Raw genomic sequence first — 17544 nt, 5'->3', positions numbered from 1 at the left:
TAAGCATGCAAATAAAACCCATAAATAAAAGTAAAAATATTTACCTGGAAAATTTTGCAAACTGCATCATCCAGGCTTTTCCAGTCAGCTTTGTTAGAAATTTTTGTAAGGCCCAAAAAGAATTCCTGCTGCTTCAGATCCTAAAACACAAGTATATAATTTGTTTTCTGAAGTCGGCAACAGATAACCAAATTACAATTTACAAAATGTATATATTTTATGCTTTTTACAAACTGATCTTATTTTAAAATGGATGAACTTACACCTTTAATGATATGCTGTGGGGGCACTCTCACTACAGTGCGTAGCGTAACTTCCCGTTGAAGAGAAGTGTTTACTCCATCCATTGGTGAAAGATCTATGAAAAAGACATACAATGTACAAGTCTGGATTTAAAAAATATTAACATATTAAAAAATATCTGTAAAATATATACCACAGATAAGTATTATTATGTATTGTTCAGTTTATATTATTACTCTTTCTGATTCAGTTCAAGATGAGGTCATGGCATAACATTTATTTTTTTTCATGCATGTGGATGAGGATCCGCCCACAGCACATTCACATAAAGAATGTCTGGACAATTGTACACTCACTTTCTGCAAAACCTTTTCTTCCTCATTAAGGATTAATTTCTTGCATCATTTCTATGGTTTCATTTGGAAATGGTATAATTATGTAATTTCTTTTTGTCTGTATACAGCATGTATCTCATGAGCTGTAAAACAATGTGAAATATGCAAAAAATGCGCAGGAGGAAGAGCTTTCATCTACGCTGGTTACTACAGAAAAGGAATACCTTGAACACCCTACCCCAGAGAGAAAAAGAGCTTGGGCGCAGGCACAAAGGAATCATTTAGTTGCTGTAAAAGAATGCACCAGTAAGTGCTTGCTGGCCAGAGAGGCATACATCTTTGAGTTTGGAGATAAAAATTGGAAGCTGTTGGCATATCTCTCACAGGCTGAGAGCCCCGGTGCCTCTGTCCCCTCTATTCTTGATGGCAGCAGAGCCTTGGTTACAGAACCCGGGGCTATAAACATGGTGTTCCATGTGTTCTACTCTTCTCTTTACAGTTCCAGATCATCCGCCTCTTCAGCTGAGATGGCCCAATTCCTTGACAATCTTCCATTGTGGAAGTTTACAATGGTGCAGTCGTCCGAGCTTGACGCACCACTCTCGGCGAGGAGGTGGAACTGGCTATACAGTCACTCCCAACGGTAAGACTCCTGGTCTTGATGGGTTGGGAGGTGAGTGGAACAGGGACAACTGTGATTCCTTGGTTCCCCTACGCCTATACTCTGAGGCGCTGGAAAGAGGTTCCCTCCCTGAATCCATGTGAGAGGCCCTCATTGTAGTTTTACCTTAGCCCAGGAAGGATCCTTTGCTCGCTGATTCATACCCAATATCCCTTCTAAATTCTTAAATTATTAGCAAAAATATTAGCCACTAGACTCAATAAAGTAATACTGTCCCTGGTTCACCCGGACAAGACAGGCTTTATGCCCGGAAAGGGAACTGATATAAACATACAAAGACTGCACCTTAACATTGCAGAGGCGGGGGGCTTGACTGATCCTGCATTCATACTATCCTTGGATAGATTTTGACTCAGTGGAATGGCCCTACTTGTGGGCCCTCATGCCTAGATTGGGTATTGGCCCCCGCTTCATAGCATTAGTCAAACTATTATACCACCAAAGCCAGGGTTAGGACCAACCTTAACATCTCCACCCCCTTTTCAATGGCCAGGGGTACCAAACAGGGGTGCCCACTATCCCCCTCCTCTTTGCACTTGCCATCGAACCCCTTGCTGTGGCTATTCCTCACTCTGATGATATCAAGGGCATTATTGGAGGTAGTATAATTGAAAAAGTATCCATGTACGCTGATGATACACTTGTGTACCTTGGGGATGTGGTTCCTTCTCTAATATCCCTCCTATCCTTGATTGACTGTTATGGGGGTTTCTCGGGTCTTCGTGGGGTAATTGGGACAAATTTGCCCTTTTCCCCCTTTCAGAGAAGGGGGTCACCGCCCTTCCCCTCCCAGTCCCGGTTGAGGTGGTATCCAATTTTAAATACCTAGCAGTGCAGGTAGCACGCAAGATTCAAGCCTATGGGGAATTAAATTTTGAACTAATACCGAGTCTCGCCTGAAAGCCAGGTCTACCCTCCCCCTATCCTTATACGGTCGTATTAACATCTTTAAGATGATCTTTCCTCCCAAATTTATATACCGTATATTCCGGCGTATAAGACGACTTTTGAAGACAGAAAAATCTTCTGTCTAGTCCGCGGTCATCTTATACGCCGGTAATCGCGCCCGCCCGCCGTGTATTCACGGGCTGAGCCCTCTCCATAGCCGGTAAGTCTTTGCTGCATATTGCAGCAAAGGCTTACCGGTAACACCCACGATCGGTGCAAAGCTGCCGGCAGCGCATGGGCACCGCCATCTTACCTGGGATCGCCGCTCCCCGTGACGTCATCGGGGGCGGCGATCCGTCTCCATGGTAGCCTCGGGTCTTCCGAAGACCCGAGGCTATTTCATTTTAACCCCTTCATTACAATGTGCTGATAGCACATCGTAATGAATGAGGAAAATCCCCATATACTGCCATACTGCAATAGAGCATCTTTGGGATGTGGTGGAACGGGAGATTCGCATCATGGATGTGCAGCCGACAAATCTGCGGCAACTGTGTGATGCCATTATGTCAATATGGACCAAAATCTCTGAGGAATGCTTCCAGCACCTTGTTGAATCTATGCCACGAAGAATTGAGGCAGTTCTGACGGCAAAAGGGGGTCCAACCCGTTACTAGCATGGTGTACCTAATAAAGTGGCCGGTGAGTGTAAATCCCCATCTATTATTCCACTACCTTTGCGTACAGTAGTGGTGTGCTGGCGCAGGGCGCAAATCCTGGTGGGAGAAAACAGCTCCCCCCTCTCTCACCCAGGACTCCATTATGGTTTGGCTCTCTCACTTGCTCTCCCTCCCGGGTTGGATGATGTAGAACTACTTGGCTTTAATGCGATAAGAGAGGGAGCCCGCTACTGCTAGCTTCCACCATACGCAACTACGGCACGCCGTCAGGGCCCAGTTAGGTTCCCACAGCCTGACTGTGAAATTCTCCAAACTAGAGACTCTGATGGGCACCCCGGACCTCCCTAAGCCGTTCACCCAGGTCTACACCCTGCTACAAGAACAAAAAAACAGGCCATTTGATAAAGCCCTGGGGCACTGGAGAAGCGATATCCCTGACCTGTCTGATGATGACTGGAGGGAGGTCGAACTATCCTATTTCACATCTGTGGTGAGTGCTAGGGACTTCCTGAGCCAGTCTAAATTTCTCCACCGAGTGTATTTCACCCCTGCAAAAGTAATGCCCAATAATTTATGTTTCCGCTTTAAGGCTGAAGTTCCTTCCTGCATTGTGTCTGGAAATGCCCGAAGATTCATGTTTTTTGGTCTGAAGTGCTAGAATTCCTTAACTAACACTTTGAATTCCCGTGCATAATATCTTCCTCTGTGTGTCTCCTTGGCATTATGAATGAGTTGATTAATGGCCACTACCATAAAATCTTCTTCAGGTACACCTTATACTATGCCCGTAAAGTGGTGACGATGTCATGGAAGGACCAGGACCTTCCCCCATTAAAACTGTGGATCCTGCTCATTAACAGTGTTGTTCCCCACTACCGCTCATAGTACGTCAACAGGAAGGGCCCCATGAGCGCATCTGGTCCAGATGGTGCATGATTCCCCATACTGCCTTATAATTGCTTATGGTCTTCGCTTATTCCCATAAAGAAGGAGGCTGAGTGTATTGGTCTGTGTGTGTGTGTGAGTGTTTGTCTAAGCATCAGCGTTATTTATGTCTTGGCAAGAAGTCTGGTTACAGTGTTCTGCTCTTCTTCTTTGTATAATAACCCACTTGTATTTTGATGGGCAATGTAACATCCTGACTATTACCTCCTAATGATGCTTATAGGGAACAGGTCACCAGGAACCTCATTTTTCACTAAAGACAGGTTGCAGAAGTTATTACACCTGCAGTGCAAATCTGCCTTTCTGCCTTTTCTATGCATTTGCATTACAATATAATTGTGAGTTATAACTTACTCTTGCTCCTGGGGTAGTCACAAAGGCTGGACTTTGGTTTGGATGCATTTAAAAAAACAACATGTGACTTGTCTGTTACTCACTCCTCAGAGCTTGGCCCCCACCTTTGTGGTCCTGTACAGCTCCACCTCCTGCTCCTTCTCAGAGGTCACAGCCTGGTAAGCCTGACATCAGTGGGGGGAGGGACATGCTGTACAGGAGCACAAACATGGAGACAGCCTGCAGCTCAGACAAGTCACATGTTGTTTTTTGAAATACATCCAAACCAAAGTCCAGCCCCTGTGACTACCCCAGGATTTTGTCAGGATGCAAGAGTAAGTTATAACACACAATTATATTGTAATACAAATGCTTAGAAAAGGCAGAGAGGCATGTTTGCACTGCAGGTATTTTTAGAATCTGTGTTTAGTGAAAAATGAGGTCCATGGTGACAGGTTCCCTTTAATACTTCTGTATGTGGTGGAAAAAAATTTGTAATAGCCAGCATTAGTTTGGTTTATTGTATTGTATAAAAAGTTTTAAAAATTGCAATAATAAACACTTAAAAAAAAAGAAATATGATGGAGCAGTATAAATAAATATTTATTATCAATAATTAGTTTAGGGAGACACAAAGGCACAAGGATTTCACATTAACATGAGCACTATGACTGTGTTGAGTACAAATGGTTGCTTTACTACTTTGTGAGGCACAAAGGAGCACAATTAGTGTGGCAAACTATTATTTTCTGCGGCACAATAAATACTTGCCACTATTATGTATGGGGGCAGTATCTGGAACAATTCGTTTCTTTGACACTGTGAAGCAACAAATTTAGGTGACAACTAAAGTCATGACACCCATTTTTTGGAAGTACAGCATGTTGGGAAACGTTATCCTGAATTCTATGTCTGTTCTTGCCCCTCTCAGTAACAGGAGCAATATGAGAGATTAGAATTTAGGATAACAATGGAGAATAAGTTTATTTAGGTGGGGTGTGTGCCAAAGAAGTATGTGTATTAATCTGTGGATAAAAGTTATTGCTGGAATAAGTTTTCATGGTGGTCTGTAATCACTTATAGTTGGACAAGTCTGCATGTGCGACTGCATGTGTAGCAATACTATCTTACCTTCTCACTGTATGGCATTAATAGTGGCATTGTTAATAGTGTTTTTAAATAATGCGTTTCATTCAATTACTATGTGGTAATTCTATTTAATAAAAATCGCTATATATACGATTCATAGTAATCACAGTGTAGCAGTAATATAGGGCCTTGTACATAATACAATGAAATCATAGGTGATATTGATCTTTTATAGTGTGATTAATTAGATTCAGACAGAGCTCTGGCAGTGTGCAGGAAAGCAGGGACAGCAGAGGCTACTGGGGTGTAAAGTAGCCTTTGCTCCCGCTCCACAGATAGGCCACTCCACGCCTCTCCGAAAAAATTTGCATATTAGATAAACTGTAGATTAGGTAAGACATTTTTATATGGTTAGCCATGCTAGTTTAGGTTTTTGATTAATAAAGGGAACCTACCATCAGATCTACCTTAATAGGTAGATTCCCAATGGTAGGTTTCCTTGAGAGAGTTGGTTTTCCTTGTTCCATCCTGGAAAGCTTCTTTGCATATTTATCGGAATACCCTTGTGAAGCATCAATGGCTAGAAGTCTCCACACACCTACAAGGTAGCCTTAATCGGCAAAGTTCCTGTAGAGAGAACTTTTACTTCATAACCCCCCCCAGGTCTGAAGTGCAGATTCCTTGAGTCATAAAAAGATATAAATCCTCAGAGAGTGTCAAATGTTATCATAAATGTATACCCCCAGACCTGACTAAATTGTCTTTTAATACACGCACTTTAAAATCCTTGATTTTGTGGTCAGGGCTTCAAAAATGTTTTGGCACAGGCTAGGTCTCAATCAAGGGACAATAAAACCATTTTACTCCCCAAGTGCTAAAACACATCATGCTTCTTTGCCGATAAAAGGTATCAACAGCCGCAGATTCTCTTTTCATCTATTTAACCACAGGCTAACTAGCGAATCTTTTAAACTTTGTTGAGTAATTTTTTCAAGAATTAAAATACCCCACATATGTATATACATTGCTTTTTGGGCACACAACATGGCACAGAAGGGAAGTAAAATTTGGAGGGCCGCTTTTTGAGGATTCATTATCAGATGTTGTTATGCAATTGCAAAGCCCTTATGGTACCAGAAAAGCTGAAAGCCCAACAAGTGTACACATTTTTTAAAATAGACTCCCAACGAGTTCATCAAGTGGTATAGTAAGCATTTTGATCCCACAAGTTTTTCATAGAAATTATTAACACTGGCCAAGAATTTTTTATTTTTTTTGCAAGAAAATGTCTCTTTAGTCCAAAATTGAAAATTTTCAAGAGGGTATAAAGGAGAAAATGCACCCCAAAATGTATCTAAAATTTATCCTGATTAAACAAATACTCCACTTGTTAGTGTAAACCTTTGTAAAGGCAAACAGCACAGTTAGGCTGCTGAAGAGCAGATTTTGCTGAGACAGGTGCCATGACATGTTTGCAGGGGGCCAGATGTAACAGAAGATTATAAACCCTCATTTTGGAAACTAGGATTTTATCAAGGGGTATAGTGATCCTTTTGACCCCCAAATTCCTAACATAGTTTTGTTTGACTTTTTTTTTTTTTAACAGAAAATGCTCTATGATTCAGTAGTTCAGTATTGTCGCTACAGCCCATAAGCAGACTGCCCTACTTTCTCCCTTTGCCAGTAATTGTACAATAAATGTTTTTGGAAGACCCCTTTGATTCTTTTTGATTACAGTGTTTCTGGATGACAGAATTGCAGGGGAATTGTGTTATAGAACTTGTCCAGATATATGTGATATCCCTGGTTTTAAAGGGGGTAAGTCAGATCAAATTTGTAAAGCTTTATTCCATAGCGGTTTATTTGGAAGGTACAGCCGAAAGTGGTTGATGATGGGCCTGATTTTAAAGTAGACAAAATAAAAAATTGGGGCTACTCAGCATTACCCGTTCAACCAATGGGAACACAGAGATTTGTGCTCATGGGTAGTTAAAAGCATCAAAAATTTCAGAAAAACATTGTAAATAAAAGTGTCCAGAGCACAAATATCCTATGAACCCTATTACTGTTGCATAGATAGAATTCACAGTTGTAGCAATACTATATTTATTGAACACTATACAATGATTGAATAGAATTAAAAAATGTTGAAAAAATTGTGTAAAATTGTAAACAAAAGTGTAAAGAAAAATGTAAAAAATGTAAACAAAAATAGACATATGTCCTTACTTATACGTATAAACAAATCGTCATATATTTGTCCATAAAATTTTCAGCCTTAACGTTTTTGATACTTCCGATCAGTGTTCCACAATGTGGTTTGTTTAGGATAAAGTATGCTTAACCCCTAATGACCGCCGTATCGTTTTTTTACGGTGGTCATTAAGGGTACTTCTTCTGACGCGTACGCCTTTCTACGGCGGCGCGTCAGAAGAAGATTGCGGGACACCGGGTCTCGCTGGTGCCGGTGTCGGGCTGTGATATCACTGCCCAGACCCGGCACTAACACCTTGACTGCGGCGTGCAAGTGTGTCCCCCTTGGATCGGGGGATCCGATCCCTTCTGCCTCAGCCCCGGGTTCCGACGAGTGACCTGGGGCTGTCGGCTCCTCTCTGTGCCGGGTTCCGCCTCCTGGCAGGACCCGGCTGTGTGTAACTGAGCATGCTCAGCATGCTCAGCTACTTACACTATACACTGCAATACAAGTGTATTGCAGTGTAAAGGCTTGAATAAGCGATCGGATGATTGCTAATTCAAGGCAAGAAGTAGAAAATGTAAAAAAAGTAAAAAAAAAAAATGACATCTTTTTATAATATAATTAAATAAATAAAAGTCCCATAATCTCCCCAGTAACACATAAAATGCAAATAAAGTAAATAAAACACAAAAACACGTACATATTAATCTGTACAATAAATCTAAATCAATATTGAACCCGCTCGGTGAACTACGTAAAAAAAAAAACTCAATCAAAAAAAGTTACGTTCCCTAATATGATACGACTGAAAAGAACAACTGTTTTCACAAAAAATAAGCCCTCAACCAGATCTGACAACAGAAAAATACAGAAGTTATGGCCCTGAAAAGTTGTCAATAGTAAAAACAATGCGATTTTCTCCAATATTGGTTTTGCTCAGGAAAATTGAGCAAAAATAAGAAAAACTATATAAATGAGGTATCACCGCAATCGTAGTGAACCAGAGAATAAAGATAAAATATTATTATTACGTTACGATGAGCGGGGGAGAAAAAAATGCTAACAATCCAAAATAAAAATTGATGATTTTGTTTGTGTCCCCCTTGAAATAGTTAATAACATCTCATGAATAAGCTTTAGACTCCCAAAATAAATTATCTATACATTGTATCTCATCCCGTACATAATAAGCCCTCATAAGTTCACATTACCAAAAAAAAAATTTATAGGTCGTACAATGTGACAATACAAATCTGCTGTGACTGGCGCCTCCATTCATTCTATACTCGGCCGTATCAGTAAACTCGGGAGGAATTGGGCATCAAGCGTTGCAGTGCATTTCATCATTTAATTTATTCTGAAAATGTCAGTTTTGGCCTAAATGAATGTATTTTCCCAAAAAATTCTATAGTTTCTAAATCGCAGGTCCATATTTTTTAACCCATGTGAAACACTTAAAGGGTTAATAGACTTAATAGAAGTTGTTTTACATACGTTGAGGGGTGAAGTTTCTATGGTGGGGTAATTTATGGGGTTTGACTATTATTTAGGCCTTTATAAGTAACTTGGAAGCTGAGTTGTCCCTCAAAATGTGAGTTTTGGCAATTTTCATGAAAATAAGAAAAATCACACCTAAAGTTCTGCACCTCATAACATACTAGAAAAATGAGAGGATGCATAAAATAGCATCCCAACATAAAGCAGATATTCTGTAAATGTTAATTATCAAACTTTTTGGGTAGTTTTACATCTTGTCTGGAAACCAGAACATTTCAAACTTGGAAAATGAAGAATTTTTACAAACTTTTGCCAAATTTTCACTTTTTTTCAGAACGAAACGCAAAACTTATCACTTAAATTTTATAACTAGCATGAAGTACAGTGTGTCACGAGAAAACATTCTCAAAATCACCAGGATATGTTAAAGCGTTCCGAAGTTATAACCAATTATCGTGAGACATGTCAGATTTGAAAAATCGAGTCTGGTCATTGAGCTGAAAACTAGTGTCGGTGATAAGGAGTTAAGATGAAATTTATGAAATTTTATTGCAAAGTGTGCATATGATGTATAGTCCAGTAATCACATTGCTGTTCCCAAAGAAAGGTACCGGTTAATATAGTGACATGTCTTAGTAAATTATGGACAAGTCTAGAACTGTAATCCACGAGATGTCATCCCGATCTTATAGGCGATGCTTCACTCAGAAATCCGGTTGCAGTATTTATCCATAAGAATAGTTTTATTGTTAATAGGCACAACGCATTTCGGCTCCGGGCGGAAGCATTCGTCAGGTGCAGTTGCTTACAATTGCTTACGATTGTAAGCAACTGCTCCTGACGAAGGCTCCCGCCCGGTGCCGAGACGCTTAGTGCCTATTAACAATAAAACTATTCTTATTTATAAATACTGCAACCGGATTTCTGAGTGAAGCGGCGCCTATAAGATCGGGACGACATAAACTGGAGGACAAAATGCTCGCTAGGTTAGGTGCTCTTCCAGAGACAAACCTTATATTACCCTCTAAATGTTTTGCGATGGTATTGTCTGTAAATAATAATGTTAAATCTCTTTTAACAATTTTGATAACCTCCCTATATTGGGAACTAAAAGTTGTTAAAAAGGTAATAGGACAATCCCGAAATTCATTAGAAAATTTCTTTTTGCTATTGTTCTCACTGATAAGGTGTGTTCTAAGAATGTTGTTAAGATTGCTATTAGCTCTAGTCAACATCCAGGGGGAATATTTTCTTTTGCTCAGCCCTTGACACATTCTAACACATTCTTTCTTGTAAGTAAGGGGATTCGTACAATTCTTTTTCATTCTCATCAGTGGGAGACACTGGGATGTTTTTTACAGTATGTGACGCATGACACGATGTAGCCTCAAGTATAGAGTTCACTGCAGATGGTTTAGAATAAGGAGTAACATATACGGATTCACCACTGTTTAGGGTAATGTCCAGAAAATGTATTAGTTCATGGCTAAAACCAGAAGTGAATTTTAAATTCATCTGATTATCATTGATATATCTGACAAAATTTTGGACTTGCAACTCAGTTCCCTCCCATATCAGGAGCAGGTCGTCGATGTAGCTACCATACCACCTGATATGGGAGAGAAAAGCAGCCATGTATATATTGGCAAGGAAAGGTGAGCACTTCCCCCCATAGCTGCCACCCACTGTTGAAGAAAAAAATCTTCCAGGGGGACCGTGGCATCTATAGGGTTAAACAGACGGGATCACGATAGTCACAATCCCGGCTGTTACTGCAGGATCCCGGCTACCGCATACTGCTGGGATCTCACGGTGATCGAACGGGCTCAGCTTCTGAGCCCGAGCGATCGCCATGACGCAATTCTACGTCAAGGTGCGGGAACTACCCACAACCTATGACGTAGAATTAAGTTAGAGTGCGGGAAGGGGTTAAATACTTAATAGCTTTAACATCCTCTAGTTACTTGCGGTGACCTCATCATGCTCGTCATCTGTACCAAAGCCAAACTTTTTCAGAGATCTGACACAGGTGACGTATGATGACATCAGTCATATTAGAAAAAGGATCCAGCACTTGATTCATATCCATCCAGAAAAAAGGTTGTTTTCTTAAGTTAAAAACTTAATTTATTTCCATCTGATTAAAAACATAGCTTCATAGTCATGACACAAAATAGAAAAAAAAAAAAACTGACATGTTTCAAATCTTCCAATTCTTAATAATAATCATAGACATCAGTCATAGGCCTTTGAATGGATGTTTCATTGTCTGTGGCCTGCGTTGCAGCTAATATCAAACAGACCTCAGGCTTGCGGAATGTGTGATAGAGAGCAGTGGAGCATGGGAGTGTCAAGCTCCTGTGTTCTGTACCCTAAAGTACGAGAGTAGTGTGTGAAGGGGGCAGATGCGATTGCTTCCCCTTCTCCATTGGTAGGGGGCAGGGCGGTGATTGGTTGCAAAAATATATATACTTATTTTTTTATAAAACGCCCTGTTGGTTTCCACCTTGTCCACGGTATCCAGTGGCAAATACGGCCCTTGTAATAAACCACATGTTTCTCTCATCTCCTATAATGGTGTGTGTAACCGACTCAACGCAACACTGGCTATAATGATGTGTCACATACTTCACAGACATAGCCAGCGCGTGATAAATCCTCTTCTAGATTAATATGACCAGCCATATGCTAATTGCTGTTTTCACAGATATCTCAGGCTTCTCTGAACCTTGAGAATAGCTCCGCCCCAAATCATGACAAGACCCGTCCCTTAATGACATCAAGCTCACTACAACTACAACTAACTACAGCCAAACACAGTGATAATCACATGACCTGCCCAGGCAAGTGTAGGAAAATTGATGTGGACATGTGACCAACAGCCATCTTCAGTCTTGTACCTCCCACACTGGGACAAAGATTCTGGACTAATTAAAGGGCCATTTTATTTCATCATTCTAGAATATGTGCACAACATTTTTCTGCTAAGGGAAGCAACATTTTAAGTAACATCTTATTACATATTACCTTATATTTTAAGGATCCATTTGAATATTCCTGGGTTACCCCCTTAAATGGATTTAAAAAAAAAAAAAATCCCTACTTTTTAAAGCAAACAGCCACAAGTGTAAACAGACAAAATCAATATGAATGTGAAATCATAAACAAATGTATTAAAAATTAGATAAACAGAAACAATGAGAACTAAAATAATTTAGTTGGACGTTGCCTAAAACATATATTTGTTGATATTCCTGTATCATTACCTGTATCTGTTGATGCAGAGATTCCTAAAGATTGGTTCAGGGTCAATGCTAAGGATCGTCGTGGTGAATCAGAAGAAGAGGGATTGCTTGAGGGTACTGAAGAAGGGACCACCTTTAAACGGTCATTTTCTGCCTTTAATAGATCCACTTCCAACTGATGAGAAATGTCAAAACAGGGAAAAGCATTTCCCAAGTAGAACGCAGTTGCATAAAACAAATTACTATAGTACCTGTAACTTTGGATTTCAAATTACCTGCATATTATGCATGGTCTCTCTGAGCTGTTCTAGTTGATGGGCAGAATTAAGTGCTTCCAGTCGAATGTCAGTTAGTTTCATCTCTTTCTCCCACAATTCAGAACGTAGCTCAGACACCTCTCTTTTTTCTGGTTCTTCCCCTTCTTGAGCTTCAAATATACTAGATTACCATAAATAACATAGTACAATTTCAACAGCATTTTTTGCATATGTTCCTTCTACATAGGAAAGTGAAGTTAAATGTGATGAAAATGAAGATTTTTCAATTATTTACTTTCCGTATATACTTAAGTATAAGCCGACCGGAGTATGAGCCGTGGCAACTCATTTAACCATAAAAAAATGTGAAACCGTGTAGACTCGAGTATTAGCTTAGGGTGGGAAATTCAGCAGCTACTCTATAATAAAATGTTCAGTAGTCTCCCCTCATCAATAACAATGTCCACAGCAGAGTGCCACCGTTAGTGTAAAGTCCACAGCAGAGTGCCCCCTTAATGTTATGTCCACAGCAGAGTGCCCCATTAATGTTATGTCCACAGCAGAGTGCCCCCTTAATGTTATGTCCACAGCAGAGTCCCCGTTAAAAAAAATGTTTACACATTTTTTGTACTGAAAAACTTTTGTACTGAAAAAGCCCCACTTGGCTTATACTTGAGTATATTAAAAAAATAGACTTCGTACTCACCCTTGTACTCAGCCAGGTCAGCAGATGCACGTCTATGCGATCTGCCAGCAGAGAAACTAAGACGCGGCACTGACATCATAGATTATGCAGGCAGATCGCATAGACGTGCATCTGGCAACTTGGCAAAGGAACCCGAGGAGGTGCTGCGGGGAAAGAAGGATGCCAAGGGACAGCGTCGGAGGGTGAGTACTGAGTTTACTCTTTTATATACTTGAGTATTGTGCTGAAGAACTTGGCTTATACTCAAATATATACACTAACTTTTACTAACTACACAGGAATCAACATAAGCTAACACATAGATCGCAATGTCCAGCTTTATTCTATGCATAGACATCGGCACCTGAGAACAATGGTCGGCCCTAGGTAATGTAACTGAGCTCCAACTCGCCTGAATTAGAGCTCAGTTTCAGTTTTGTATTGTTATTCTGGCACCAGTAGTTGCATAAATCAGTTTTGTGGGAGTTCCAAATGTTAGACCCCACACCAGTGCAATATTAAAGGGGTATTCCGGGAATATGAACGTCTGATACAAAATCCCATGATGCTATAAATAAATGAATGTAACAAAACTTAATGTCATCAGTCACAAAATGGAGCTTAAATAGTTTGATTTTATGACTCACAAAATTGTATGCCTCTCAAGATGGCCGCCACTGGAAACTACAGGTCCCAAGATCCTTTAGTTCTCAGTAACTCCTCCTCCAGCTTATGCTCCGCTCCCAGTGATGATGTAACAGGTTTTCTTGCTCTGTTACCATAGTAATAATGTGTAACTGCCATCACCACAACACTGGCCATACTGGATGCACTGCAACCAACCGACTACAGCTAAACATAGTGGTGATCACATGACCTGCCCAGGCAGGTGCAGGACATGTGATTTGGACATGTGACCAGCGGCCATCTTCTGTCCTGTGTATGCTCTGCAATGGACCGCGCGGAGGAAATTAACGGACTGATTAAAGGGCCAGTAGCATTTTAATTCTTTATTACAGTGTATGTCACCAGCATTTTTCTGCTAAGGGGAGCAAAATTTTAAATAACAACTAATTACATATTAGCTTATATTTTAAGGACCCATTTGTATATGAATTATGCTGATTCCTGGAATACCCCTTTAATGACCTAACCTTTGGTCCTATATCACAAAACTCCTTTTTATAAATTGTGCTTTATATTAGATTGTTATATAATGGTCTACGGAAACAAATTGTTTTCTCATGATATTTAAAAGTAATTTGAAAGCTCAGAACATAATATAAAATACATACACAGAGGATGTAGGAGAAGATTGCAAAAATGGCGATTCTGGACCTGGTGGTCTATGATGTTGCTTTGGCGATGTTGGTGCAGATGAGTCAGGAGTTGCCATCTCTTCAATATCAGAATAGGATGTGGCTGACTTGGGTCCTTTTTTAATACTGAATGCTTTATTGAATGAGCTGCGCAACTAAAAACAACATTATATTCATACTTCAAAAAATTATCCATGGCAAAATGTAAATAAATAAAAATTATTTTACTATATGTACATTAGAGGGCTTTATAAGAGACTAATAAATAATACAATTCTTTAATTTAAATGAAATCTAACATCAACATCATGCATGATAACCCAAGGACACTTACTCATTGATCCAAGTACTGTGACTGTGGTAATCCTCTTATACTTGTTATCAATGTCCTCTGTCCTTCTAAAATCAAAATGATACCAAAGGAACAATCGGGTTTGGCGCTAGTTGTGTAGAAAAATCCTTGGTGGATGTACTGGTAGAGGCTGTCGCTGATAACAATAGATCGTGACCTGCACTCGATCTACAATATAGGTCCCTTAAAGAGCCCTGACGAAGGACACAGCACTGGTCTCTGAAACGCGTTGGAGGAATTTTGTCCCTCCGGACTTACCGTATTTTTGGTGACGTCACCGTACGGAACTCACCGGAACTGTGCTTGGAGTGTGTAGCTACCGGCCGGAGCTCCACTCCACACACAGTGAGTACTGTCCAGTTCTGCTTGCGACACACTCCAAATGGATTAGTTGCATGACGCAGTGACAGGATGGATTAAACTACAAGTGTGCAAAGAAAAGCTTTCTTCCCGGATCATCCAGTCTGAGAGAAACAACTGCAGCTTTAATACAGGTACCAACGTTTTAACACACACGTACATCAACACACCGAATTGCGATTGGTTAATCCCACTTCGTCTTAGCTACCATTACCCAGGTGGAGTGGCTTTGTGTATGAGTACAGTGTGTAATGCAGGCACCACAGCTGCGTTACTTTACGCACACGTTTATGTCAAGTTTTTAATCTCTTTTAATTTGTTCTAAATTTGTTGGCGCAGGTACTATAAATTGTTTCTAAAATCAAAATGATGCTAATGAACCTGAGAAGCTTTGCAGACTGATACACTATCTCACCCGTCCCCCTTGCTCCCTCAGCAATTATGCAGTTAGGAGGAAGTGTTCACTGCACAAGTGCTGAGGAGGGTGAGGGAGAGACAAGTTTTCCGCTGATATTGTTGTCCCCTCAACTCCCACTATTATTGCGGCCCAACAATTCCACCTCATCTTGTACAATGATGATGCTGCAGCCGACAGGAGTGTCAGGAACCAGGGGTAGTGGATTCACTGGACCACCACAGACGATGACGTTAGCTGACACCTGGGACCGGAGTCTAAGTGGTACCCGCTTTTTACCAGTGCCTGCAGCAAAACGGGTTGGACTTGCTGCGGCGTGGTACCACCAGGTTGCTCCACAGGTGCGACTTTGTCTGCGGTGGCGGCCAAGGCATATTACAAGGTCATGAGGCAGGAGTGTGGTTGGAGACAGGCATCACAGGATCAAAGTCGGGGACGAAGAGGTAGGTCAGGACAGGCAGCACAGGAGTGAGGGAATCACGGTCACAACGGGAAATCAGTATAATCGCAAACGGCAAGGAACACAGCATTCTCTCAGGCATAGAAGCACAAAGATCCAGCAGGGTACACAGGAAGGGGCTGGAATTTATCAGGCCAGGCAGCCGGCCAGTGCCAATAATCGGGGCGCCGTCCCTTTGAATTTTACAGAGCCGGAGCGTGCGCCCTAGGAGACAGGGACGCACTTGTTGCAGCACGGAGACCACTGCTGGAGCCAAGCAAGGTAAGTTGGCGTGCAGGCTGGCTCCGGGGGCACAGGAAGGCACAGGGGTGTGCCTGCAACCAGGGACAGTGACAGTATCTCTCCATTTGGCCTCCCCCTCTTCTTGTACTGGAGGAACCTGTGTGGATAAGCACGATCCAGGATGATGTCCTCGAGCTATAAAGACCTCTCCTCCGGGCCGAACCCCTTCCAGTCCACAAGATAGAATAGCTTCTCTCTGACTGTCTTCATATGAAGGACCTCTTTCCCCTCAGTAGCATCAGTTTCAGGAGCAGGAGGAGGTATTTGCCAGGAGAAGCGATTTAGGATGACAAGTTTCAGCAGGGAGACATGGGAGGAATTCGTGATGCGCTGTTACACTTCAAACGGACTCAGGAAACATGGACCTGGTTTGTAACTGGGGATCTTCAGCCAGACATATCTGGAGGACAGACACAATTTGTCTCCTGAAAAGAAGATGGGAGGAGGCCTGCAATTTCTTATCAGCCTGTGTTTTTGGTGCAGGCAGACGGCCGAAGTAGAGACTAGCGAGTCTGTTCCCAAATAGATTTAAGGTCTTCAATCAACTCTTCCACGGCAGGAACATCAGCAGACACAGAGAGAGGAAGGGGTGGATGTGGATGTCGTCCATATACAACAAAGAAAGGGGTGGAACCGTCAGACAGAGTCCAGGAAGTTGTAGGAGAATTCTGCTCATCGTAGCAGAGTGGACAGTCGTCCTGTCAGGCGGAGACAAAATGGTGGAGATATCAGCCCACGGTCTGATTAACCCTCTCAAGTTGTCCATTAGACTGAGGATAAAGGAAGAAAAGTCCAATTTCACTTGAAGTTGGCTGCACAGAGTACAGAAAAACTGGACCAGAAAAAAACTGGACCCCAAAGTCTGATACAAAATGCAGGGGGAGATCATGAACCCGGAAGGTGTGGGTGGAGAACAAGCTGGCAAGGCATGGAGCTGATGGCAGACCTGGCAGAGGAACAAAGTGGGACATCTTGGAGAACCGGTCGAATACCACTCAGTTTAAGGTATCCCGTACATCCTTGACCAGATCTGGCCACCAGTAGAAATGGGAAATGAGGACCACAGAGCGTTGCACCCCAGGGTGCCCAGCCACACGAGAGCAATGTCCCCAAGTCAGTATTCTCTTCCAAAGGCAGGTCAGACAAAAGTCTTGCCAGGAGGAAGATGCCGAAGGTCTACTGGAGCAGCAAGAACCAGCCGTTCAGGAGGAACAATATGTCTAGGAACCGGTTCAACCGATGAGGCGTCAACCTTGAGCAGGAACAGTCTCTCAGTATCA

At 41.6% G+C, this 17544-nt stretch overlaps 1 protein-coding gene across 4 annotated transcripts in view; it reads right to left on the bottom strand.

Annotated features, from left to right (window-relative positions):
* NAV1 (neuron navigator 1) overlaps positions 1 to 17544 on the bottom strand; it is a 436382-nt gene that overhangs the window by 97604 nt on the left and 321234 nt on the right. For all 4 annotated transcript variants that reach the window (XM_072137230.1, XM_072137232.1, XM_072137231.1 and 1 more), the window contains 5 exons: positions 14372 to 14550; positions 12410 to 12572; positions 12156 to 12309; positions 264 to 358; positions 45 to 140 (listed from right to left, as the gene is read on the bottom strand). In XM_072137230.1, the coding sequence (XP_071993331.1) occupies positions 45 to 140; positions 264 to 358; positions 12156 to 12309; positions 12410 to 12572; positions 14372 to 14550 (687 nt within the window). The remainder of the gene's footprint in view (positions 1 to 44; positions 141 to 263; positions 359 to 12155; positions 12310 to 12409; positions 12573 to 14371; positions 14551 to 17544) is intronic.

Source organism: Engystomops pustulosus, chromosome 2, assembly GCF_040894005.1.
Source record: "Engystomops pustulosus chromosome 2, aEngPut4.maternal, whole genome shotgun sequence".
NCBI lineage: Eukaryota > Metazoa > Chordata > Amphibia > Anura > Leptodactylidae > Engystomops > Engystomops pustulosus.
The sequence above is the reverse complement of the archived record's forward strand: the minus strand, read 5'-3'. Positions and strand labels throughout refer to the sequence as shown.